We start from the raw sequence: 26,033 nt of genomic DNA on the forward strand, positions 1-26,033 counted from the left end.
ACTCGGCTTCGCTTGTTTGGAATTCAGTTTTCTCGTTTTCTAAGTCTGCAGAAAAAAGACAAACTTTTGTTGGTTTACTAACTGAATACCAATAGATGAAAGCACACTAATTCAAACATTAAAAATGTCTATTTTACCTCTTTAAAATCGTTTAGATCAGGGTTTTAAACTGGTAATATTGGCCTAAAACTAGGTGTGATTTAGATCCTTTACAAGCAAAAAGAAAGTATCACAGACCACCAAAAGTGCTCTAAAGAGAATCTTTGTAAAATGTACTATAGCCCATTCCAGATTTGACAAGTCTGTCTTACAGATTTTAAAGCTGATCAAAGTTGGTCCAGATGCCAAAAAGCAGTGAAATCACCCTTCCTCACACTGTCCAATTGAAAGCAAACATCTGCATTGTGTTGTTTCATGAACTGTGGAACATGAAGATAATAAAACGCTGCTTTGTAAATGTTTTTCTCTCATATGTCTAGAAGGTGTATTAACAAAACAATCTAGAAATATGAGTATCAAAGTAGAGCATCCATATGAAGCCAATTTATATTTTATGCTGAATTTGATTTCAAATGCACCTTTTTTAGTAATTCTGCATGTTTCTTTTCCTAATACTTGCAATAGAGAGAGAGAGAGAGAGAAAGATAGGACAATGAAACTGAAACACCTGGTTTTAGACCACAATAATTTATTAGTATGGTGTAGGTCCTCCTTTTGCGGCCAATACAGCGTCAATTCGTCTTGGGAATGACATATACACGTCCTGCACAATGGTCAGAGGGATTTTAAGCCATTCTTCTTGCAGGATAGTGGCCAGGTCACTACGTGATCCTGGTGGAGGAAAACGTTTCCTGACTCTCTCCTCCAAAACACCCCAAAGTGGCTCAATAATATTTAGATCTGGTGACTGTGCAGGCCATGGGAGATGTTCAACTTCACTTTCATGGTCATCAAACCAATCTTTCACCAGTCTTGCTGTGTGTATTGGTGCATTGTCATCCTGATACGTGGCACCACCTTCAGGATACAATGTTTGAACCATTGGATGCACATGGTCCTCAAGAATGGTTCGGTAGTCCTTGGCAGTGATGCGCCATAATCTAGCACAAGTATTGGACCAAGGGAATGCCATGATATGGCAGCCCAAACCATCACTGATCCACCCCCATGCTTCACTCTGGGCATGCAACAGTCTGGGTGGTACTCTTCTTTGGGGCTTCTCCACACCGTAACTCTCCCGGATGTGGGGAAAAAAGTAAAGGTGGACTCATCAGAGAACAATACATGTTTCACATTGTCCACAGCCCAAGATTTGCGCTCCTTGCACCATTGAAACCGACGTTTGGCATTAGCATGAGTGACCAAAGGTTTGGCTATAGCAGCCCGGCCGTGTATATTGACCCTGTGGAGCTCCTGACGGACATTTCTGGTGGAAACAGGAGAGTTGAAGTGCACATTTAATTCTGCTGTGATTTGGGCAGCCGTGGTTTTATGTTTTTTGGATACAATCCGGGTTAGCACCCGAACATCCCTTTCAGACAGCTTCCTCTTGCGTCCACAGTTAATCCTGTTGGATGTGGTTCGTCCTTCTTGGTGGTATGCTGACATTAACCTGGATACCGTGGCTCTTGATACATCACAAAGACTTGCTGTCTTGGTCACAGATGCGCCAACAAGACGTGCACCAACAATTTGTCCTCTTTTGAACTCTGGTATGTCACCTATAATGTTGTGTGCATTTCCATATTTTGGGCAAAACTGTGCTCTTACCCTGCTAATTGAACCTTCACACTCTGCTCTTACTGGTGCAATGTGCAATCAATGAAGACTGGTTACCAGGCTGGTCCAATTTAGTCATGAAACCTCCCACACTAAAATGACAGGTGTTTCAGTTTCATTGTCTAACCCCTGTACATGTGTAGAACAAAAAAAAGTATTTGCATCTTTACAGATTACTTCTGTTTTCTTAAATGTTTTAGATCATCAAGCACATTGTAATATCAGACAAAGAGAACCTGAGTCAATATAAAAAGCAGTTTTTAAATGATGATTTTATTTATTAAAGGAAAAAGATTTTCCGAACTAACATGATCCTTTGTATAAAGTACAAAAAGAACATCACACCAAAAGTCAAACACGGTGGTGGTAGTGTGATGATCTGGGACCGGGCTGACTTGTCGTGACTGACGTAGTCATGAGTTCTCTTTTCCTGGAGTGAATCCTGTGTGCCGTCAGATTGTGACTTTAAGCTAAAGCATTCTCTGGACAGGACAGTAATCCAAAGCACACCAGCAAGTCCATCCCAGCGGCTCAAAGAAAAATTAAGGTTTTGGAGTGGCCTAGTCAAAGTCAAGACATGCCCATTGAGGCATGACCTTAAATGGACCGTTTATGCTCATAAACCCACCAATGCAACTGAATTGGCAAAATTCCCTCACCGTAATGTTAAATTTAGAGCAAAAACGTAAAGAGGAAGGTAAACCAGAGAGGGGCAAATTAAATAAAAGTGAATGACAAAGAACATACTACCAGCTCCATGTTGTACATTCAGCCATGTTGTTTATGACTTTGTTTATGGAGAGAAAACCCACATCATTTTCTACCCTAATCCTCACTTCTACCCTCTTTGGTCTCCTTCCCGTGTCCTCACTGCTCCCTCGTATCTCTTGTCACCTATCCTTATTTCATTTACTTACCCCCTCTTTCCCCCAAATCCCTCATTCCTCCTAATCTGTCCCATCCCCATCAGGACCTCGATAAGACCCAGGATGAGGTTCTGAAACACCAGGCTAGCATTAGCCAGCTCAAGCGCTCCTTTATGGAGGCGCCACCCCCCTCTCCTCCTCAGCCCAACCAGTGGGAGAAACGTCTCACCTCCTCTCCTGCTACAGCGATACGTGTCCAGCAGCAACAAGTGGTACGTCCGTCCGGATGTTCTTCTCTCGCCAGGACAGCGTTATATCTGCTGATGATTGCTGGGTTGTTTTGTTGGGTGAAGGCAAACTAACTATTTACAGTCATGTGTGCTGCTATGTACAGGTTTCTCCCCTATTGTGTTTGATAGTTAAATATTTGTTGTCTTCTCTGTTATTATTGCCATTTATGGCTTCTAACGTGGTTGAACAGCCATTCCTGACATTGTTTGAACACTTCATCATCCTAACTCCTCCATCTTTTCATCCTTCGTTGTCTGGACTAATATTCTGTTTTATTTTGACAGCACATTGATTTTATTTAACTCTGTATCCACTCTGCTCTCCTAAAACACTGTTTCTTGTAAATGATTAAAACCTGGCTTTATGCGTGGATCTGAAAGGGTGTATGTTCTCCACTAACGTCTTTCACTGAAGATTTTCTGTGCATTTTTATTTATTTTTTTGCTGTAGAGCCTCGAAGACGAAATAGCTTCGTTGCTTCTCAGCACTGCTGCTGAATTTTATTCAGCCGCTCAGCTTCCCTGCGGTGCTCCAGAACCAACACTAGATGCTGCTGTGACCACATGTTCAGCTGCTGCTGCTCCCACTGCTGTCTGCAGTCCATCTTTGTCTCATCATGTTTCTGCACTTTCTGCCACTGAGGTGCTTCTGCTAGTACTAAACATTAAGGAGCTGGTTTATGTTACATGGTCCTGAAAGCTAGGGATGTCCCTGTTTGATGAGACCTCTTCCTGGTCCGAAAGGACTTAAGGGTGATAAACAGTGTATGTTCCAGCAGTCTCACTTAATAAAATATTACTTTAGCTCAGTCTAATGTTATGAAGCCTTTTTGCCTTTGGCCCTTAGTGGAAGCAGCTAATGTGGCAAAAAAATCAGATTTCTGGTTGGTCGGTCATTATTGCTAAAAACACTACATAGTCTAATTAGCATTATGTATTTAGTTTACTCACCAATGACCTTCTAGATGATGCAATGTCCATTTGCTTTAACTCTGACAGGGAAGCAAAACGTTTTTTTTTCTTTCAAAAGATGCATGTTTATCTGACTCTACAGCTACCGTCCTCAGGCAGCTTGCTCCCTCTAATAACATTTTTATGCGGAGCAGTTTGCAAAAGTGCTAGGTTAACGCTAGCGTGTTTAAACTCAGTTCTAATAAGATTAATGATAATTCAGCTTGTAACATATCAATGCACTTCCTGTTAATAAGTTGGGGACAAAGCGTACAGAAAATGTTTTTCTCCTGCTTTATAAAGTTAGCGTTTTGCTGTGAACGCTAATTTATTGAGTTATGTTTCAGCTGCTTTTTGCCCCACCTCCACCTCCAACCCATACTGCAGCAGCTAGTACAGTTTCGTCTTCTCTGTAAATGTCATTAAGGACAGAAAGCACTTAAATTGTTGGAAAAAACTCAGATTTAATCAAAGACTTTACTCTAACAACCAGTATGAATAGTTAAGTTTAGTCTGGGACTCCTTGCTGATAATGGGGACATCTCTAGTACAACCATTTTGACCTTTATTTTCTTATCCAGATCTTTTTGTTACTGCTGCCAGTTGGCCAGCTTGAAAGTAAACCAACACCTTTTAATGCTTTAGTTTGCTTGGCAGATGTGTGTAAAAGCCTATAAAGCCTGTTGTTGATGTTGCATGAATTAATTTGTGTCTGGGAACATTTAATACTCAGTGACTTGTTGGTGCACTATTTTCAGGATTAATTTGATCTGAATCTACTAACAGCTGTTCAGTGCATGAGTTTGTCATTTCTGGCTTTAAATGATTGCAAATCTACAATGTGTTAAATCTGCATCCTAGACATCCTCTGCCTTTTAAAGACAGCAGGTACTGAAGCAGCTGTTTGCAGGAGGCTAAGATAAAAAGAGAACTTCTTAATGTGTTAATTGCGTGTCTGTTTGCTGGGGATTCTTCAAATGGCACAAAACACATTTCCATGTTTGGAAAAAGACTCTTCAATACCATCTTTTGTTTTGCCTTTTTTTCTGTTAGCGAACTTCATTTCTACTATTTTCATTATTTCCGCTCGCTGTGGTCTTCCTGCGTGTGTGTGGATTTTGTGCAGAACAGCAGTCTTGCAGACAGAGAGGAAAAGATGAGTGGAAGAGCAAAGCCAGCCCCCATCCCCATACTGTGATAACAAGCATCCCAGTGTTACTAACTGCTAACAGTGATTTCCCTCTTGTTTGTGTGATTGATGTTTTTATCCTAACTTCTCTGTCACGCAGGTCAGTGTGCCACAAACAGAAGCAGCTTCAGCTGATAACACGAGCTCTGATACCAAAGAACCTGCAAAGGTGGTACTAACTTTCTCTGTAATCCACCCACACATCCATTCATGACTATCGCTTCCTTTATGCCTCCATTGGTTCTCAACTGAGCTTTTCTGTTCCCATTGTCACTTTCATTGCTTATTTGTCTGGTTTCCTACTTGATCCACTAACAGGGTTTCTACACAGTCTGGAAAAGTATGGAAATATTTTTATTTTTAGACTTCCTTCCTTCCTTCCTTCCTTCTCTTTCCTCCATGTGTTCTTTCTGTCTTTGCATTCTTGTTTCCTTCCTTCCTTTCTTCTTTCTTTCCTTAATATTTTAGTTTTTCTGCCCACATTAAGAATATCTAATTTTTTTATATTCTGCATTTTACTCTAAACATAAAGAACTGGGAATTCTGAGAATGTCTGCAAATTTTCCATGAAAACTGTGTAGAAACTCTGCAGGAACTTCCTCATTTAATCATCATCTTATTTTTTTCCTCATGTTTCTTGAGAGTTATTTTGTCACAGTTAACCCAGTTATGTTTTTTAATTTATGTTCAATGATCATATTTTGCTCTTGTTTTTTTTTTTGCGTTTGTTGTATATGTGTGCACCTCATCATGTGTGTGTGTGTGTGTGTGTCTGTGCACTCTGTGTACATGTGTGCATGTGTGTAGACCATCGAAGTTGAAATCGAGGAAACTGTTGTCATCCAAGAAGTTTCCAGAGTGGCCAAACCCGGGCTTGTGTCGGTTACGGCCGACTCTCCTGCCACCCCGCCTGCCGAGCAGGAACCTCTGGACCAGACAGTGAAAGTTGAAGAGGAAGTGGCGGCAGTGGAGGAAGTAAAGCCCACGGAGCCAGAAAGGGCTTCATCCGAGAGCGAGAGTGAGGAGGAAGCTGAGTACCATCCAAACGTTCCTGCATCCATCTCTCAAACACAAATACCAGAGGAAAAGGAAGAAGAAGCAGAGGAGATGATGAAGAAAGAAGAGGAGCAGCAAGTGTCTGCTCCAGTTGTTCCATCTCTTCCAGTGGAGGTCAGCCAGCCTACAGAAGAAATGTGTCAAGAAGACGAGTCCAAGAAGGAGGACACATATGTAGAGGAGAACAAAGATGATCAGGAGGAGAAAGAAAGTGGACGTGAGACAGAGGAAAGCACAGATGATCCGATGTTGACACCTGAAGAAGCACCGGATGGTATCCTCCTGCCTGGGGAGACCATGGTGACCAATCCCACAGAGGAACAGGAGCAACCCAGAATGAATGGAGAAGCCTCACTGATTGAAGTGGATCCCCGGCCGCAGGTTATTTGTTGCTCTGAGGTAAAGCCAACTGCGGAGCTTCTCCAGGGTTTGAACCTTCCTGCCAGCCGTAGAAAAACCCACTTCTTTCCCTGCTGCTTCTCACACCGCCGGTTTCCTTTTCCTGCTTGTGTGAAAATTTAAGCCCCATGTACATTCTCACACTCATCTCTGTCCTGTTAAAGTTTCCTGAGCCTTATAAATACCTCTGAAGACAGTTAGGAATGTGATGAAAAAATTATATTTGGTGTTTATGTCAAATTTTTCATGAATCCACCTTTAATTTCATTCTTATTCATGTCCTTGCCACATTCTCCTCATAGATCGTGCCACTCAGTGTGGTGTGTTGCTGTTGTTGCTTCCTACATTGTGTTGTGAAGTAAATGGGGCCTAAGTGGGAAATGCAATATGCTTTTAGGTGTGCATGTTTTAATTTTGCATGCTGATTTTCACCTTTATGGGATGTGTTTGTGTGTCCTTTATTGTGTTTGGCAGTGATGCTGCTCCTCATATTTGTGGAAATCATCATTGCCAAGCACTTTGGAAATGCCACCCACTCATCTGAATGTCACCTTGTTTACATTTCAATAGCCGCTTTGTTTTCCAGTCCTGCTGGTGTTTTTGTGGCTCATGTTTTATGCATGTTGGTGGCTTCTCATATTTTGAGTTGCATGTTGATGCCCAAAAAAGTTCTGTGTCCGGACTGCTGTTGTAGTTGTTAGTTATCTTCTCTTAGCTAGGTTGTATTTTGCTTTTCCTGGCATGATTTTGCATGAGTTTTAAGAGCTCTTGCTCACCTGCATGCATTTTATTGCATGTGTGCTTGTTTTTGCTTTGTTTACATCTTGACACTTTCTGCACAACACACAAGTGTGTGCAGTGCCTTGCAAAAGTATTCAAAACTTGGACTTCAATGCTTTTCATTAGGAATTTATGTGAGAGATCAGCACAAAGTCGTGTGTAATTTAATGTTAGAAGAAACATTAAGCATGGTTTTCAATTTGTTTGCCAAAAAAAATCTGAAGTGGGGCATGCATTCATATTATGCGTCCCTGAGTCTGGACTACATGGAAGCACATTTCCTTGCAATTATAGCTGCAAGACTTTTTAGCTATGTCTCTTCCAGCTTTGCAGATTTAAGGACTGATTGTTGTTTTGATCTTTCTTTTCAGAACAGCTCAATCTCAGTTATATTGATTAGAGAGCATGTGGTTTTCAGGCCTTGCCACAGACTCTCAGTTGGATTTACACCTGGACTTTTTGACTGGGCCATTCTAATACATGGTTATGTTTTAACCTATAGCTTCCCAATGTAGCTCTGGGTTTATGTTTAGGGCCGTTGTCCTGCTGGAAGGTGAATATAGGATTGCCCTGCATTCACCATCTTCCCTGTTCCTGCTCAAAAGAAAAATCCCGCAGTTTGATGCTGCCACCACCATGTTTCACAGGCTGAATGGTGTGTTCAGGGTAATGTTCAGTAAACCACATATAGGGTTTGCATGTTTTAGTCTAATCTGACCAGAGCACCTTTACAATATGTGTGTTTAGGCCCCTACGTGGCCTGTGGCAAACTTTGTTTTTTAAAAGGCCATTAGTTGTGCTGGATTTTATCAAAGTAAAGTGGGATGAATGCAAATACATGCCACACTTTTCAGATGTTTAGCCATGTATCACTTTCCTCTGAGTTTAGCAATTAACACTACTTTGTGTTCCCAATGAAATACATCTGTTTGTGGTGTGTAAAGCGATTTTTAGTTTATTGTATTTTTTGCTGTGGTACTTGGTTTTTTTCAAAGTAGACAGACAGGAAGTGGGGTGGAGAGAGGGGGGAAGACATGCAGCAGAGGTCTCCGGGTCAGGACTGCAACCCTGGACAGCTGCGTTGAGAACAGACCTCTGTATATGGGTGGCGCGCCCTACCACTGCTACACTAGCGGTGCTTGATTTTTATTTTGTTGTATTTTTGCAAGGCACTGTATATTACCAGAACTTAAACTTTTGTTTGGCACTTTTTAAGTAGCTATGTGTCTTTGAGACATACTTCTCTTGAATTTTGTATAAGAATTATAACAGCCTTTGAGTGACACAGATGTCCAAAGATTAAACCTATTAACCACATCTTCTTCCCGCTCACTCCTGTCTCTCCTCCCTCCCCAGCCGCCTGTGGTAAAAACAGAAATGGTGACTATATCAGACACGTTTGCTGCCCAGAAAACTGAGATAGCCACAAAAGAAGTGCCCATCGTGCACACGGAAACCAAGACCATCACATACGAAGCCGCACAGGTGCACACTTAAGAAACACAGGGAGTGTTTTTTTTTTATTGTTTTTTTCCCTCTGTTTGTCATTTTTTATGTGGGAGAAACTTATAGCTTAGCATTATTAGAAACCTTATTATGTTACAAAGTGCTTTCTTTCTAGCAGCAGGGCACGGCACCACCAGTTATTCCTACATCCAAAGAGAAAGCCTTACAGAATAGAGATAAGTTCAGAAATTTGCTGATGCGGAGCCAATAGCCTTTTTTTTCTCCTTTACTTAGTTGGATGGTAGTGGTGATGGTGAGCCCGGAGTGTTGATGACCGCACAGACGATCACATCTGAGTCTTTGTGTACCACCACAACCACACACATTACCAAGGTACAAAACATTATTTATTATCATTCTGACTTGAGCATTTTTAATGTTCTTATATCTAATTGTTATGGTTTATGATTAGTATCATCCTGTATTCAAATTAAATAGTATTTTAGTTTTTCTTTCATATATCTAAGCTTATGAGTTCAGGGTCTTAATGTTTTGCCTTTAACTTCTTCATTTGAAAAGTATGCATTGATTTGAGTTGAAGGTATAGATCGGGAGTTATGATTGTATTCTTTGAGAAAACTCCAAGTCAGGTCATGATGCAGGGCAACAAAACGGGCATTTATAACTGAACATTTAGCCTTTTTTTCCTCAAACCTGCTAAAGATTTCTGCTCCTGCAACTAACTTAATGTTTGTTTAGTTGAAATCAAAATGTTCTTGCCAGCTAATTTATCATGGAAATATTTATTTAGGTTTAGCTTGAAAAACAGGTTTTAATTGTTGGATTAATCTTGAAGTTGACGTTTTATACAGTTTAAAGTTTACAAGCAATGGCCTCGCATACCATGTTGACAGAGCTTTATTTTATCAACTCAAGTTATGAAGTTATTATTTTTATTAAATAATTGCATTATTTAAAGTAATTCATTTAGGTCATAATGGTTTTAAATGGGTTTTAAAAATATCTCTAACTAATTGAACCCTACAGAAGCCCTGGAGTTTAACTGAGACACTGTCTGCTTTTTTATTTATGACGCCCTCATTTTTTAAAATCTGTTTCGCCTCCGGCTCAGCGCTGTGTCTCACCAGCTGGGCCATTACACTTACAAATAACCACATGTGACAGTCATCAAAGTCGTGTCCTCCGTTTTGTTCCAGACATTAAAGGGAGGGCTCTCGGAGACGAGGATTGAGAAGCGCATCGTAATCACTGGCGACTGCGACATCGACCACGACCAGGTCGGTTTTTAGCGCCTCTGCTCATCTCGTAGGTCTTAGCTGGAGCTTCATCAAGATGTGGAAAGTGTGAACGGCTCTCTCAGATATAATTTCTTTAGGTATACGGTAAAACTGTTCATATTTAAAAAAAGACTGTTTTTAAATGTAAAAGCCTGGTTAGTAAAACAGATTTCTGGTGACATGTCCATCATGTTGCTGGCAGCCAGAAGGCAAATTCTTTATTTTTCCCCCTTCAATCTGCATCCCTGCATCCAAAAGGTGTCGCCTTGTTGGATGCTTTTCTTTGTTTATATTTTTGTCTGAATTTATTGCTCTCCTGGTTTATTTGATTTGCTTCTAAATCTCAGATATTTGGTGGTTTTTGTTCTAAATCAATTTAGTCCAGTTCAAATGAAATTGGACTACCGTTGCATCTGCATGACTCCTGCTCCATTGTTTGTTTGAGTTACATGCTTGTTCTGTTTTGCCAAATTTAAGCAAAAGCAATTAATTTGTTTTTCACTGTTCTGGGAATTTATTCCACTTGGAATAATTTCCTAATTTTAAGCCATTTTACTTAATCAGTCCTCTTATTTACCATTCTGTCAACCCAAGAAAGTAAAATGGTCCCCTGATCTTACGTCCTGCTTTCATAGGATGTTTCTTTATGCTTCTTATTTCATTGTTTTTTTTTTAATTTAACGCCATCATTTTGCCCTCCTTCCTCTCCACTGCCTGCCGTGCTCGATGTCGCCACTGTGTGGCTGTCCTTGGATACTGCAGGCACTGGCACAGGCCATTAAGGAGGCCAAAGAGCAACATCCTGACATGTCTGTCACCAGAGTGGTGGTTCATAAAGAAACTGAGCTGGCTGAGGAGGAGGATTGACTGAACTCAGGTAATAATAGTGAGAGTCACATTATTATCACTATTAAAGAAATGTTTTCTGTCCTACTAATGTCCCAGGAAAGGTTGGATACCGTTAAAGCATTTTTTATTGCGGTATCATAGTTCTCAGACTGAAATCCAATCTTGAACAAATCCAGCCTTTAATTTTATTACATTTGTTCAGTGAGGAAAAATCTCGCTTAGAGAAATAATTGTTTTTTTACATACTGGTAACGTGGTATGACAGGCCCTCCATACTTTGTATAGCCCTGATTTTCCAGTGGGGCAGCACATAGTGTTCCCTTAAAATATCTTACAAGGTTGAGGCGTGCAGAGAGAGGGATCTGTGACCTTTCCTGTTTGCACAATTTCTTCAGATCATCCTGAGTCCTGGTCTCTTCTCTTCAGCTCAGCCCCCAGGCTTTCTATAGGGTTTAGGTATGAGGACTAAGATGGCCGTGAAAGAAGGTTGACTCAGTGTCTGTTAAACCATTTCTGCGTTGATTCAACTGTATGTTTTGGATCTTTATCCTGCTGAAAGGATAATTATGTCATATGTCACATATTTCAGTTGGCGGAGAGAGATTTTAATCTAAAATGCCCTTGTATCTTAAAGAGTTTATAACTCCATTTGCTCTAATAAGGTTTCCTGGGTCTTTGAAAGCGAAATAGTCTCAAAGCATCACAGACCCTCCACTGTATGTAGAAGAGGGCAGGAGGTGCTTTTCCACATACTCATCCTTTGTTTTTTGTGGAACTTCCCTGGAGTGTTGGCGGCCTCAATTTTTTGCTGCGTTTGATTTTTCTCTGAAGCCTGAAAATAACGTCACACCTCAGTTGAGACTCTTCTAATTGCCAGTCTGAAAACAGTGGGATTTTCTATTTGTGGTGGTGCTAATTATTATCACCAATACAAGCCAATAACAGCAGCTTTCTCTCCAACTTGTTTTGAAACACTAGAGAAACATGCTCACAAATAGGTATTTACAGCCCTGTGTGTGCCAGCAAAGTGACACAAAACCAACAACAAAGCAAAACAATTATTTATACCAGCAACTTTCACCACATTCTGTTAGCATGGCAGCTGTATTTGCTGCTAAACCCGGTGTGGATCAGCAAGCTCTGACTCCAGGGGGCATTCTCGTAGTTCTGATGGGGAGCTTGGAAAATACGACTTCAGAGAAGAAAAAGGAAATAAAATTTCCCAGTAGAGTTTAGTCAACTCTACGTTTGCGTTTGTGATGGTAAGAGAGAAAAGCCCTTTTCTTGCCTTGCTTTCCAAATAAACGGTAGGCATGTTGATTGTGTCTAATTGTTGTTACGGAGGGATATTTTAAATTGGCATAAATGTATTATATTAGTATAAAATGATGCAATGTTCATGTTACATTTATTTTCATGTAAATTTGAAACGTTTTTTGCTGAAGATTTTCCTTTCCCCCACCGGAAGTAAAGGTTTGATTATGATAAAATGTTTCAGTCTGAGATTTTGCTGCTGCAATAAAAGGGCTTTTTACACATATTTATCAGTAAATGTGAACGGCGTTGTAGCTTAAAGCGGAATGACAGTGGAGTTCTGTGTGTGTGAGGAATAAAAAAGGTGTTTATGGAGTTGGTGTGTTTCTGACCCCCACAGAGCTGCAAGCTCATTGCTCCCAATCTGCTTTCCAGAACTGAAAGACCAGCAGGGACCGTCTCCTCTTCAGACGTCTTCATCGCTCTACAATGACCAACCTGGACTGCCAAAGGGAGAGAGGAAGAGGAGGACCTGAAGAATAGGAGGGAGAGGAGGAGGAGGTTGATTCGGGGGGATCGAAGATGTCACTCTCATCCCAGATGGTCTTTCAGACATTTTTTTTTGGTGCATTTCAGTCCCTCGTTGCAAAAAGAGAAAAAATATCCTCACTCTGAAGGAACAAAAAAAACCACTTTGTTAGCTTAATATTTGTAGCTTCTATTATTTTATATTAGAGTGTTTTCTTCCCGTTTTACAAAAAAAAGATGATATAGTGTCTTTCGTGTGTTGCAAATATCAAATTAGACCTTCGCTGATCACCGACACGCATGAGATTCAAGAATGCTTAATTTTGTCTATTAATACATCAGCAAAGCTCTAAAGTGTCTAAAAACTACGCAAACATGAGACAAAGTCGATGACGTCAGACAGAAATAGCCTTGATCCAGATCATTTTAGTCTGAAAAAACATTTTGTTTAGTGTGTTCCTTTTAAAAATGAATTGAATTAAATTGCAACCCTCCTCACCCCTTTTTAAAATGGTGTAAATGCAAAAACAATATTTAACTCATTAATCCGGTTTGAAGAAAATAGAAAGAAACCTGTTTTTTTTAATCTTTTACATTTTAAAGAACCCAGTAGAAACAAGCTACTTAGTATTTTTACTTTTTATTATTTTACACAAAGGAGGGAGCTGAAACTTGCATATTGCAGTAAATAATTCCGGTTTTTGGATCATTTTGTTTTATTTTTATTGTAAATGTAGCTATTCATCCACATTCCTTGTGTTTCCAGCTGTTGAGGAAGTTCGTCTACAGTTCAGCTCACGTTTTACTTCACTGACAAAAGGGGATGTTTCATCACTCATGTTAGGTGACAATGGACGAGGTGTGAAATTACGTACGCTTCAAAAACAGAATGTGATAATTATTAATTAATCTTTTTTATTAAATCTACACTGAAATGGATTTGAACTGAAAATAAACAAACTTGGATGCTGGTCGACACATTTCTTGTACAAAGGAAAAAGTAAATGAAGGTTATAAAAATGAGAGCAGCTTTTCAGTAACTAAGCACCTCCTCGGGTCCTTCCACTGTTCAACACTAACCATTCCCGAATGGACCCCAGGGGAGCATGGGAGATTAAACTGACATTTTACTGGGAGAGACGACTGGTTAACGATGATAATTGGGAGAGTGCCAACCAATACCTCGGTAATGACAACCAATTGGAGCACTTATACAAGTTAGCCTTAGTCTGTGCAGGTTCCAGCACAGAGATGCTTTATTTTCTGAGGACTATAACTTCATGCTAAATTTCATTTCATTTAAATCATTCAAATCGCTACAGTGAAGGTACCAAAACGAAGACTGCTGGAAACCAGTTCTGTCCCAGATTCAGACTACTGCAACTTTTATGCGTTCACTATAACTGCAAATTTGTTTGTCGTAGTTTTTCACTGTTCACACCCAGCTGCTTTTCATATTCTGCTACAAGTAACACTAAAATGCCTGTTTAAGACGATAAGGCATATGGGATTACAATTAAGCATGCTTCACACTTTCTTTTTTCTGTCAAATTCAACCAGTCTAGAATAGGAGGCTGCTGTGTTGACTGGTTTAGGTAGAGGAGATTATCTCAGCTGAAATCATCTGACTTCGTGTCGCTGGATGTGTTGTAATTGTTCTGCTCTATAATTGTGTTTTTTAACGGTTCTTGTTGCACAAAAGGCTAGAGGGGTAAAACAGTTGCCACAACACAGCAGTATAACACAGCTTAAAGGGAAGCATGTTAGAGGGCCTGAAGTAGCATTTAAACGCCTAACTAGAAGCTCATAATGGATTTCCATGTTGTCTTTTCAAATTTTGCAGAATTAGACCAAAGCACACCATTTTTATCGCAGAAAGCTTAAGGAAAAAGCCTTATTTTTAATTGGACTTTTGAAAATGATGTTTATTCAAAGTAATACAGATTTTTAGAAACATCCAGTCATGTCCCATGGACTGCAAGGCAAAAAAAAGCTTACTAAACACAGGTTTTACTTCTACTATGCAGCTAAATGACATTCCACAAGGGGAAGAAACTTTAACTTCTAATCCTCTTGCAAAATAGAAGAAAAAAACCTAAAATTTTCATCTCTAGGCAGCTTCGGATGTGACCGCTGTTCCAGATAGGAAAATCTCATTAAACGCTGCATTGTATCTGTAGAGTGTCTCACAGTTTGTCCTTTCTCTGTGAAACTGGTCTGATAGTTGGAAGGTGGGAACTGTTGCTCCACCTTCCTGCTTATTCCTAATATTGCCACTGTGTATTTTGTTGATGAAGAAAAACCACTAAATATCAACAATTTTTGCCACCTTTTCTCTGTTTTGAGTTCTGGACTCTCTGAACCAATCACAGGAACTTTGGGGCTGCAAGGTTGACTTTTCCAAAATGTTTATCGCTTTAATTACATTTTATTTAAAAAACAAAAAAAAAAGGTCAGAATTTTCATGTGAATTATAGCTTTTTATTTAGTTAGAAATCTGATGCTTATTACCAGCTGATTTTAAATTGTAACATTATAGTAAAAAAGTCATTAAAATTGTCTATGTAGAATTTTGACCGAGCAATGTTTTATAATCAAATTGTTATTGGAGAAAAAGAAAATTCTTCATGCTTAAATCTCAGGATTTCTTCTACACATTTGACAATAACAGCACAATTTTGTATTTCATTTAACAAGAAAAAAAAATCTGTCTAAAATACTTTTCAAGGGAAGCACATTTTGGAGAAATTAACCAGCCACCTCTTTGCTTCATATTAACAACACATCACTGGTAGGTTCTCTTGTCTAGCTGCATAATTGTGTTGTGCCTCCCCACACGCAGCCACTCCTTGCCCTGTGTAACACTGTTCAAATAAACAATTGTTATACTCTGAAACACTTCCCGTCACGTCTTTTTTTCATGCACTTGTTTTATTGATATTAAAACCTATATGTAGTTAGCTGATGTACATAGGCTGGCAACAGTGTAACCTATCTAGTTAAAATGAATGTGTACAGTGTACAAAAAAACTGATAATATTACAGCATCTGTTTTTCATTTTTATAATCATATGTTAGATGTTCTTTTTAAACCAACAGGTTCTCAGTGGATGATGATTGTCCTGAGGATTTTATGAGGTACCAACAGATAAGAGTCGCTCACACATTTTAAGATCTGTTCACCCTATTTATACTGGACAGTGTTCCAAAAAAGTATGTTATCCTATATGTAGTATATAGAGGTTTAAATTTGTCCATCAATTTTAGTGATTCCTGTCAGCTATAACCGAAACTTCTCGTCAGACTGGTGCTTCTGTGCCTCTGCCTGTGGATGGCACTTTGGTCCTGCTGAAACCCGGACAGATCGGCCTCAGCTGTGGATGAAAAGGAAGGCACAAAACGGGTAAAAAAAAATATGTTCAGTGTAAGTACAATAATATATTGGCCATGAAAGAATACTTCATTTTAATGGATTAACACTGCTTAAATGAAAATATGGGTGGTTGCCATAAAGCCATGTTTTGCTAAATTTAGTTATAAGTATTACTGGTGGTACTCATTTTATGGACAGGTTATTTATGTGAAGTTATCCAAGCAGATTTATCGTTCATCAGAAAATTTCTGAACAAACTGAAGGGAATGAGAGTGAGCTACTACCAGCTAACTAACTTTCAATCGCTGTCCTCAAAAGCCAGAACTTGAATCAGGGAATTACATCAAACCGAATTTAACGGCGTTCCTGTTTCACATTAAAAAACCTTTCAGAATTGCTATCCAAATCGCTCAGTGACAGTGCTCAGTTGCGGGCTGCATTGTGGCGCAGTGGTTAGCACTGTTGCCTTGCAACGACTCCCAGCCGGGGGTCTTTCTGGATGGCGTTTGCATGTCCGGGTACTCCGGCTTCCTCCCACAGTCCACTGTGAATCCTTAGGTGTGACTGAGTGTGTGCATGGTTGTTTGTCCTGTGTAAGTCTATGTTGCCCTGCGATGGACTGGCGACCTGTCCAGGGTGTACCCCGCCTCTCGCCCATAGACTGCTGGAGATAGGCACCAGCTTCTCCATGACCCACTATGGAATAAGTGGTAGAAAATGACTGACTGGATTTTGAGCTTTTATAAACTAGCAGCATACTAACAGAAGAAGAAGAACTGCTAATTAGCTTTATTGTGGCCATTATATTCAAAGCCACTATATTGGATTTTTAGGATGGTCTTGGTACAGTAGCATATCAACTTCTGAGTAAAGATTTAACAGATCAAACTGCATCTTTCAGTCAAACCATGCTATGCCAATGGAAAAGAACGTATTTTCCCCCTTGTTTTTATGACATATCACAAAGTCCAAGTGGTGTCTTACAATTTCTGTCAGTGGTGGTATTTTGGAAAACCTACAGCTTACTGCAATGGTATTTGTTATAAAAAGTTAGAGAAAAAAATATAGAGTAAATTCCTACTCTTTTGAGTAGTAAAGCTGTATACCAGACGTCCTTGGTCGCATCCAACATTTTCCGTGCCTCAGTAGAGGATAAGGTTAATAGCTTGGCTAATGTTTCTAGAGCTTGTTTTACAGTAAACGGAAAACATTTTTCATGGAAATTTAACTTTATTGTTTTATTGTGGGAGCTAACTTTTAAAGTTAGCTATTTTCTCACATTTTCTCATACATATTGCTACTTGAAGTAAGCATTCATTTGCTAGCTTTGAAACTAGCTTAAGTTTACCACACAGGTTAGCTCTTTCATTAATTTAAGTCTGTTACTTAATATTTAATATTTATGTAGTTTAAAAATCAAATTTTGTTTTCTTGAAGGGTGGGAAGTGGGAGTCATGGTTTACTGATACCCTGAACATAAAATATATATTTTCTTCGAATAATAGTTAAAAATAACGTAGCAATTGTTTTGTTTAAAAATAATACGAGGCAATGACCTCCACTTACACAAAAAAACAGCCAACCCCTTTAAACTGTTCTAAAAATAGTAGTTTATTTAATCAAAACAACCACCAAATGATTTTCTCTCTAGAAGCACAGATGGGTGAATGTTTTGCTAACATTAGTGAAATGGGACATGACAGCCATTTAATTGATTATCACTGAACGGCTGTAAACTGCAGTATTGAGCAGCCATAATTATATTGCTGCTCCCAGCATAAACAGGAGATGATGAGATTTCAACTTCCACTAATGGCTAATGTCTTTACTGAACTCAAGCTTGTTTAGTCTGGATATCTTTAAAAAGAATGGCACAAGAGATGAAGTCACCCTCACACCTGTTTTTTAACTTCATTGCTATTGCTTACAAAATTGGGCATGTTTCCTATAAATCCATTAAGAGCAGGATCAGATGGTCAAAGTCGACAAATGACTATTTATAGGATGTTTATGACTGAATCCATCTGCTTGTGTTTTATGTCAGCACAAAGAACAAAGGGGCTCAGGTTAATTCAGCAGAGCAGCATTTGTGACCAGATCCTAGAAAACATGCGTATAAAACACCGTCAGACCACTGTTGTGTAACCATCTTAGTGATCTGTATCTTCATGGTTAAATTTAGGTTTATCCCAGAAATGTCAATTTTCTGAGATTCTAGTTATTTTTCCTCCCAGGAGCCAATTTTGGCCATTTTTACTTTTTTTTTAGAATGTATCTTACTAAGGACCCAAAGACATTTCCCTGTAGCCGCAGGCGACATAGGTTGTCATCAAACAGCTCACAAAATCTTGAGGTATGAGTAATTCCTGTCATGCTGTTTGCAGTGTGTGCGAGTGTTTGGATGCTGTTAGAAAGTTGGACATTATTTGTGCACATTTTTGTAATTGGCTGCATCTCATTCTAGAATAAAGTAAAAGTTTATGTGACCCTCAAGGCAGCCTACTGCAGTGTCCGTTTAGTTGCATTCTTTCATATTAAATATAACATAGTGAGAAATCTGGATAACGTGAAACATGAAAACCTAAAATCGTGCCCACCTTGTCTGACTTTCCAGCTGAAGTAGATAATTAGTTGCAGTAGCAGTAGACAGACTGACAGGAATAGCAGCAATGCAAAGAGACAGAGAGGAAGAAAGCTGTCTGTGTCTCTGTTTGTGAGTGTGACAGTCTGTTGCAGGAAAAGGGCCAGATCAGCCCAGGGGCCACTCAGCACCTCCATGCTTGTTCTAGAAGAGACGAGACGAATCAGGGCTGATGTGACATAATTATAATTGAGGTACCATCAGACATGTAGCAAAATGTGTTACTTTTTTATGTATTGTAGATATATTGGCATTTTAATACATTTAATGTCACTGAAATGGTCTGAACAAGCGCAGGCATCTACGTCTGTGCAGATTGTTCATGAATGATCTCTTTTTTTTGTCAACAGATTGAGGGACTCAGAGTGAGGGTATGACCTTCCAACCCTCCCCAAACTCACGAGTAGGAAGATGTCCTCTAGGATCATTGCTGATATCTTTGCATTGTTTTATATTATGCAGTTAAGACTGGTCATACATTTCAAAGCCTTCTATTAGTAACCATGCCACTGTTACCAGTGTGAACTGTTGTTCTACTACAATTAACTATGATATATTAAAAATCAAATTCTGAGCATCATTCTGACCTATGCTGACCCATTCTCAGGGTTCCTATGAAGCCTGGAAAGGTCTGGAAATGTTTGGAATTTTCCAAGGTCTTTTCCAGGTCTTGATAAGTATGGGCAAGGAAAAAAAGAAATGGAGAAAAGTTATTATTTTTAGACAGTATTCCCTTTTCCAGTTTATAAATGTTGTAAACTTCCCTCCTTTTTTACTGCTACCTTATGTCATACCTCTGCCTTTCTTGTGTTCTTCCTTTTTTCCATCCATGTCCTCCATTCCTTACTTCCATGTGTCCTTACTGCCTTCCTTCTATTTTTTCTTCCACATATCCTACCATAGTTCCCTTCTACATTTCTACCATTCTTTTGTCCTTCCTCTCTTCCCTCCTTCTGTGTTGCTTTTTGTGTTTGATGCAAATCCATTCGGTACCTCATCGTGCGTGTCCGTGCTTTAACATGAAGTCTTGGTACGTTTTCTGACCAAGGGTCCAAAATTCCGGGATGCAATCTTTGCGTTACGCTATTTTCACTTTCACATTGTAAAACAGTGCATCACCATACTGTAAATTGCACAACTTCACCACAATCGCCACAATATGTCTGAAATGTTTGAAGAAGTTGTTCTTTAATGTTGTTTTGATGCCCCCTTTATTCATGGCACTGTTCTTGATCACTTAGTTGGATGAGAGGCTTTCCCACACTTGATAGTGTCAGGTTGGTCCATCATAGGTTGTCTGTGGCTTATTTGCTGCCCAAAGCTCTTTACTTTGTTGTACTCAAGTTCTGCTTCTAACGCTGAGCAAGCTCGGCATTGGTGGCTACACATTTCTGTCCTGCACTCCTCCGCTGGAGACAGTGCTGCTGTTAACTTGACACTCTTGGGCATCCTGAAGCCTTTGCTGCCATTGAGCCGCTCAGTTTGAATTCCTTGATAATCTGGTAAACTGGTCCTTTAAGTGCAATTTTTTAAGAAACAGTTTGGATTGTGATGCAAACTGAAAATGCCTAATAATTTTGTACTGAAGTAAAAAAAAAAAAGGTTTTTTCTTCTTCTCCATGTGAATTTACATGAAGCAGAGGGGAAGTTAAACCTTCAACCTTGCTTTTTACTTATTTTTTGTCTCCCATTTGTTGAGGATCATTTACAACTGTTCACACATTTTATTAATTTAATTTGTTTTGTATAATTCTCTCGCTTTGAATGTTCTAAGACAGAGATGGTATGTCCATGCACTGTGTTCATTTCCAGCCCATCTGTCACCACAGCTTAATTTACGGGCATGTGTGCAGCAGCTCACCTAACTAGCAAACAGGCCACCTGAGTTTGTTAGAGCACCTGGTTTGGGTTAATATAAAACAACATGGCTCGCCTTGTGACAGACTCTTCACGCAATACTTGTAGCACACTGCAATTTCTTAGCCTAATCCTGCTGCAAAAGATGCAATCATGATGTAAAAGAAACCTGCAGCCTTAAAATCTGGTTGGTTTCTGTAACTAAATGAATAAGCTCTCCTTAGTACATTATTTACTGTGAGAACTCCAGCTGACGGCTAAATGTAGCCCAATGTTTTACAGTGCTTAGATTCATTGTTTAATTTGCTATGTTCAAACAGCCTGAAGCACACAAAACAGCTAGAAGAAACGGTTTGAACTGAGGGGAATTGCTTTGATCATGGAGAACTGCAGCACTGTACAGCTACTGCAAACCCTGCCTTCACATGATAGGTACTAACTAAGCTGTCACGTCAGCCAGAGATAATCTGCAACTGTAAAAATAAATAACTCATTGATGCATTGTCCTCAGGAAGCAGGCAGATTAGTCATGAGAGTGAGCGTTTGATGTAGTAAAAAAATCCGAACCATATGAAGAATATTTTGTCCAGCATTACATAATAATGGTAAAACGAAAGCACACTATATGACAATACGCTTCAGGACATGGTCTGGTCTTTAGCAGCTTTTAAACTGGTTCAAATTTAACCTAAAATGAACAAAAATACACATCGGACTCCGCATTGTCCTTATTTTTTCAACAAAGATGATTCATGCTTGGAAAAACACTAAATACAGAATTTTTCTTTCATCGTTGCCTCTATAAGGTAGTAGTTTTGGCATTCAGAGAAGTAATTGTTGTTGTCTATTTTTTATGAGGTGTTATATGTTTTGTAAAATAATGGGAATCCATCATTCCTCAGTGTAAAAAGATTATTCTCAGTATTCACATTCTAAAAAATTATCCCCAAAGTCAGATTGTGGAGTTCTCAGAGAAACTGCCAAACTTCCAAAAGCTCCATCTCAGACTCTTTAGGCCTCATTTAGCCTGTTAAATGTTAAAATGACTATACAATTAGAAAAAGAAAAAAAAAAACAATATATGGCTAATTTGAAAGTGGTGCTGGATAAAAGCATTTTCTGACTGAAAGAAAATGACAAAAACATGTAGCTTCACAGAGGTGAATCTAAATAAAACAAGATTTCTGGAATGATCTCCTTTGGATGAATGAAACCAGAGGAGAGATGTTTGGTCATAATGCGGAACACAGAAAATCAGACGTAGGATGTCAGCACAAACACTGAATGCTTACTTCCAAGCATGGTAGAGGAAGACCGATGGTTTGGGCTAGTCTTGCAGCCACATTAAGGTGATTGTTTTCCCCCAGTTTTTCATCCTGCATAATTGTTGTACTTAGTTATTGGTTTGTATGTGTTCAATGTTCCTTTCTGATCCAGCAAAACACTTTACGTTGCAATTGTCTGTATGAAAAGTAATCGATAAATAAACTGATTAAACCATACAGAGCATGACTACTTGAAAGTATTGCTATCAAGAGTTATTTTACAAGCTATTAAATCATAGGGTGTGTTTTTTGTATATTTGAGGGTAGATTTAAATCATTTTGCAAGCTACCGATGAACCGATTCTTTTCATTCATGTTCTGAAACGTAAAAAACATACTTTCTTTATATATGACAGCATCAGAGTGTCTTTTTTTATAAGGACTTCCTGATGAAAAATGTGAGTGAGAACAAACCTGTTTTTGGAGCCATGATTAGAACAGTAACTGATGTTGGATTTTGAAGTATTTGATCTCTTTCCAGCTTAACAGTAAATTTCAGACTGTTGTTGTGGGAAATGTGTAATTTGACCATCTCGTCATAATGTACCTCCTAACGCATAAAGCCACAATTTCTACGCTAATCTTTGCATAAAGGTTTTTAAAAGTTGATTTGCAGGAACCACCCACAGACTCACTGAATTGGCACAGAACCGTGGTGTTGGTAGGTATTTCTGGGTCACATTTCTACATGTTAAATTACAGCATGTGTCTGAAAGTGCACTTATGATCTGAATTTAAATTGCACTCTTGTTCCTAAAGCAAACTGCCATGAAATTAGTCTGTTTTCACCCACCAACATCTAGTGACAAAAGCCAACAGGAATAAAAATACAGCAGAGGAAATAAAATAGATATTCTCGTGCTCTTGCAGAACACACAAGTACCAAACCAGAACTGCACCTTTTTATTGTATAGAATGTGAAACCAAAGGCATTGACTCACAGTTTTTAGGATCCATCAATGTGTAGATTTGTGTTCTGTCCTTCCTTTTTATTTCTATTTATCCCTGAGAGAAACCTTTATAGTCTATCCGCTGCCAGAATGTAGCAGCAAGCTTTTAAAAAAGAGAAAAGGACATTGTTGCTCTGAGATCTGATCTTTTCCTCTGTTTTTCCTTTTTTGATCATATCTGCGACTGACCTCGACTCTCTGCCACTCTCCCACTGTTGTCAGAGTGAACTTTGTTCTGCTTTAACAGTCAAACCTTGTGATTAGTAAGGAGATTAACTGCAGTGGTCTGACCCGTGTGTGTTTGTAACATACTGTGTAGTGGTCCTCCAAGTTTTAGCGTCCTCCAAAACAGCGACACTTGAAAAGGAGTTCTGTATTTTAGATTTATTTATCACCTTGACCGCATGTGTGCAGATGTGTCTGAGTAATGCTTTGATCATTGAACCTTTGAGCTTTGCACTCGCCGACTCATAAAATGCTCAACAACACACAAATGCTTTTCCAGCTGCTCTTTCCCCTCCTTTTAAATGGATTTCCAGGTTATCTTAGCTCCCTCCTTCTTTCTTCATATGTCTAATTTTATTGTTGATCTCCTTACCGATCAAAAACTGAACAGATAGTATTATTTCATGGACCTACCGCTACCTTTTTATTAATGACATTTATAATACATAAACATTACACAACACTAGTGGACATCCTCATGTATTTTACACCTTTTACTTTACAGTCACATTTACAATACAAGTTGTTTAGACGGAATTCAAATTTATCTTTTCACATCACTTTACCGCTTTGCTATAAAGCCTTATCCAATCTGGACTGGTCTGCTTTTGGTTTTTGTTTTAATAAGCAGGAATAACAGTATTTTTTAATGGTAAATATGAGGGAAAATGGTATATTATTGAATTAATTATACTTTAAATAAGGCAACATGTCTGTGAAATATAGTTCATGTCTGATGAATAAATATTTTCATGTAGAACATTTTAAACAATAAATGAAAAATAACATTATTAGGTTGAAACATCATTTAGATCTATAGGTGTGTACAAACTAATACTTTGTGGAAGCATCTTTTGATTCAAGTTTACCACTCTGTCTTCCTTGGAAGGAGTCTGTCAGGGTCCTACATCTTAATTTGGTATAATTTAGCTCTTCCTTGCAAAGGTTCTCCAAATCTATCAGATTGGGAGAAAATCGTAGTTAAAAGTCTCTTCGGGTGACTCCCCAGATATTCTACACTATTTACTTCTGGACTTTGGCTAGGCCATCCAAAACTTTGACTGAATCTTCTGCTGAGGCCTTTCTTTGGACCCATGTGTGATCCTGAAAGATAAAATCCCTCCTCATTTTCAGCTTTCTAGCAGACACATAAAGGTTTTCAGTCAAAACAGACTCTTGTTTGAAACTGTTCATAATTTCATTCGACAAAAATGCCACTTCCAGCTGAGGAAAGTAACCGTAGCATGATCCTGCCGCCACCATCCTTCCCTGTGGATATGTTGTTTCTTCTGGTGATGCTCTGTGCTGTTTTTGTTGCAAACATGTCTTTTGGAATTGTGGCAATTAGCAACCAATAATGTAAACATGGCCAGCGATATAATTTTAAATGCAATAAACCCAGTAGTATAACCCAGTAGTATAATAACTTGGCAATAATGTAATAAAAGGTGTGAGCCAATTACAAAATAACACTGAGTAATTACGGTAAAACCTTTTGATTATATAATACCTGTAAGAATACATAAATAGGAATGTATTTCTTGGAAATCATATATTTTCATCATATATTTTTATATAATTTAATTTCCCTTTGGGATTAATAAAGTATTTTTGAATTTGAATTTGAATTGAATTGAATTTTCATAGTTTTTGTGCTGTTTGATCATCAAAACTGGTATAGTACATGTTTAATCCCCATATACATTTATCAAATATATGTACTAGGCATCACTAAATTCAATTCAATGGATGAGTTAATTACTGTTATGAACATTTGATTGCTGATCACTAGGTGGTAAGTGCTGGAATACATAAAGAGAACAATTGTCATGTGTCCTACATGTGTTTATTCAGTGTTTACCAGCCAATGGCATAATATCTCTCTCTATACATTATTGCCAGAATTGGCTCAGAAACGTCCCATTATGGGCACGTTATTATGCTCTTGGCTTTATTTACATTTTAATGACCAAAATTATGTTGTTCTTGGGTTTTATTAAATAACTGCTTGCTACATAGCATAAATGTTCAAATTAGGGTTTATTAGACCAGAACACATCCCTCTATAAGGTTTTAGAAGATTTTAGCCAGAATGTTTCCTTTGGAAGAAAAGCTTCGATCCCATAAACCTATTCCAGTCCAGACAAATCAAGGACATGTTGTCACTTGTAGAGCACAGTTAGTACTGGCTAGAAGTTTCTGCAGCTTCTTCAGTATTGCTCTTGGTATCCGGCTTGTGTTTTATATCAGTTTGTACTCATCGTGGTACATCTGAATAATGCTGCAGAAGTTTTTTTGTACCTTTCTCCTGACTGATACCTTTATCCAGTTAGATCCATTCAATTCATTGTAACCTCTCTAAAAAGCTGCGGGTAAAAGCTAGAGCTAAAGGATGAAAATGAGGGAAAAGTGGTAAAATCCTAATAGACTGCTGAACTTCCTTTTATCAGATGAACTACAACTGATGTAAGGAGTTTAACTGGATAAAAAAGATTATTTAAAAAATGTATTAGCTTAAGAGTGTGCACACGTATGCAACCAGGCCATTATACCTTTTTAAACTTTCCTCTGGATAAACATGTTTTTCTGTTGAATAGACAACTTAAATGTCATATTAAAAGTGGAAAAGGTTTTAAAATGATTTATAATGGTCTCATTTAAAATTTCACAAAAAACTTGGGTATACACAAGTTTTTGCAGTCACTTGGGTATACACAAGTTTTTGCAGTCACTCTCAAACGTTTGAGAGTGACTGCAATATTACCATCAGGTCGTGATGATTGCTAAAATCAGCTTTTTAATCAGGCAAAATGAATTTACTACATCAGCACTGATCCCTTTTTCTGAATGGGGAAAATAGAAAGACATATGAAGAAGGCAGTTCATGAAATGTTAGCATATTTTAGTATGATTTTGGTATGATTCACATGATTAACCTATACAATTGCGGCGCTCAAGGTGGCAGCAGGTTGGAGTA

At 38.6% G+C, this 26,033-nt stretch overlaps 1 protein-coding gene and 1 long non-coding RNA gene across 17 annotated transcripts in view; one reads left to right on the forward strand and one right to left on the reverse strand.

Moving 5' to 3' along the window:
- epb41l2 (erythrocyte membrane protein band 4.1 like 2) overlaps window positions 1-15,581 on the forward strand; it is a 60,126-nt gene extending 44,545 nt beyond the window's left edge. For 5 of the 16 annotated variants that reach the window (XM_047388797.1, XM_047388802.1, XM_047388801.1 and 2 more), the window contains 9 exons: window positions 2,750-2,917; window positions 3,387-3,578; window positions 5,176-5,244; window positions 5,883-6,530; window positions 8,667-8,795; window positions 9,051-9,149; window positions 9,974-10,054; window positions 10,817-10,931; window positions 12,593-15,581. In XM_047388797.1, the coding sequence (XP_047244753.1) occupies window positions 2,750-2,917; window positions 3,387-3,578; window positions 5,176-5,244; window positions 5,883-6,530; window positions 8,667-8,795; window positions 9,051-9,149; window positions 9,974-10,054; window positions 10,817-10,921 (1,491 nt within the window). In that variant the 3' untranslated portion in view covers window positions 10,922-10,931; window positions 12,593-15,581. Of the gene's footprint in view, window positions 1-2,749; window positions 2,918-3,386; window positions 3,579-5,175; window positions 5,245-5,882; window positions 6,531-8,666; window positions 8,796-9,050; window positions 9,150-9,973; window positions 10,153-10,816; window positions 10,932-12,557 lie in introns of all 16 variants that reach the window. The other 11 variants (XR_007041897.1, XM_047388800.1, XR_007041899.1 and 8 more) reach the window with 11 other exon arrangements.
- A 14-nt stretch (window positions 15,582-15,595) lies between these two features.
- LOC124882422 lies at window positions 15,596-23,055 on the reverse strand. The gene is made up of 3 exons (XR_007041900.1): window positions 22,823-23,055; window positions 18,656-18,843; window positions 15,596-16,059 (listed from the first exon to the last, which is right to left on the reverse strand). It is a non-coding gene; the product is annotated as an uncharacterized LOC124882422 (long non-coding RNA).
- Window positions 23,056-26,033: the final 2,978 nt, after the last annotated feature.

Source organism: Girardinichthys multiradiatus, chromosome 15 (assembly GCF_021462225.1).
Source record: "Girardinichthys multiradiatus isolate DD_20200921_A chromosome 15, DD_fGirMul_XY1, whole genome shotgun sequence".
NCBI classification, from domain to species: domain Eukaryota; kingdom Metazoa; phylum Chordata; class Actinopteri; order Cyprinodontiformes; family Goodeidae; genus Girardinichthys; species Girardinichthys multiradiatus.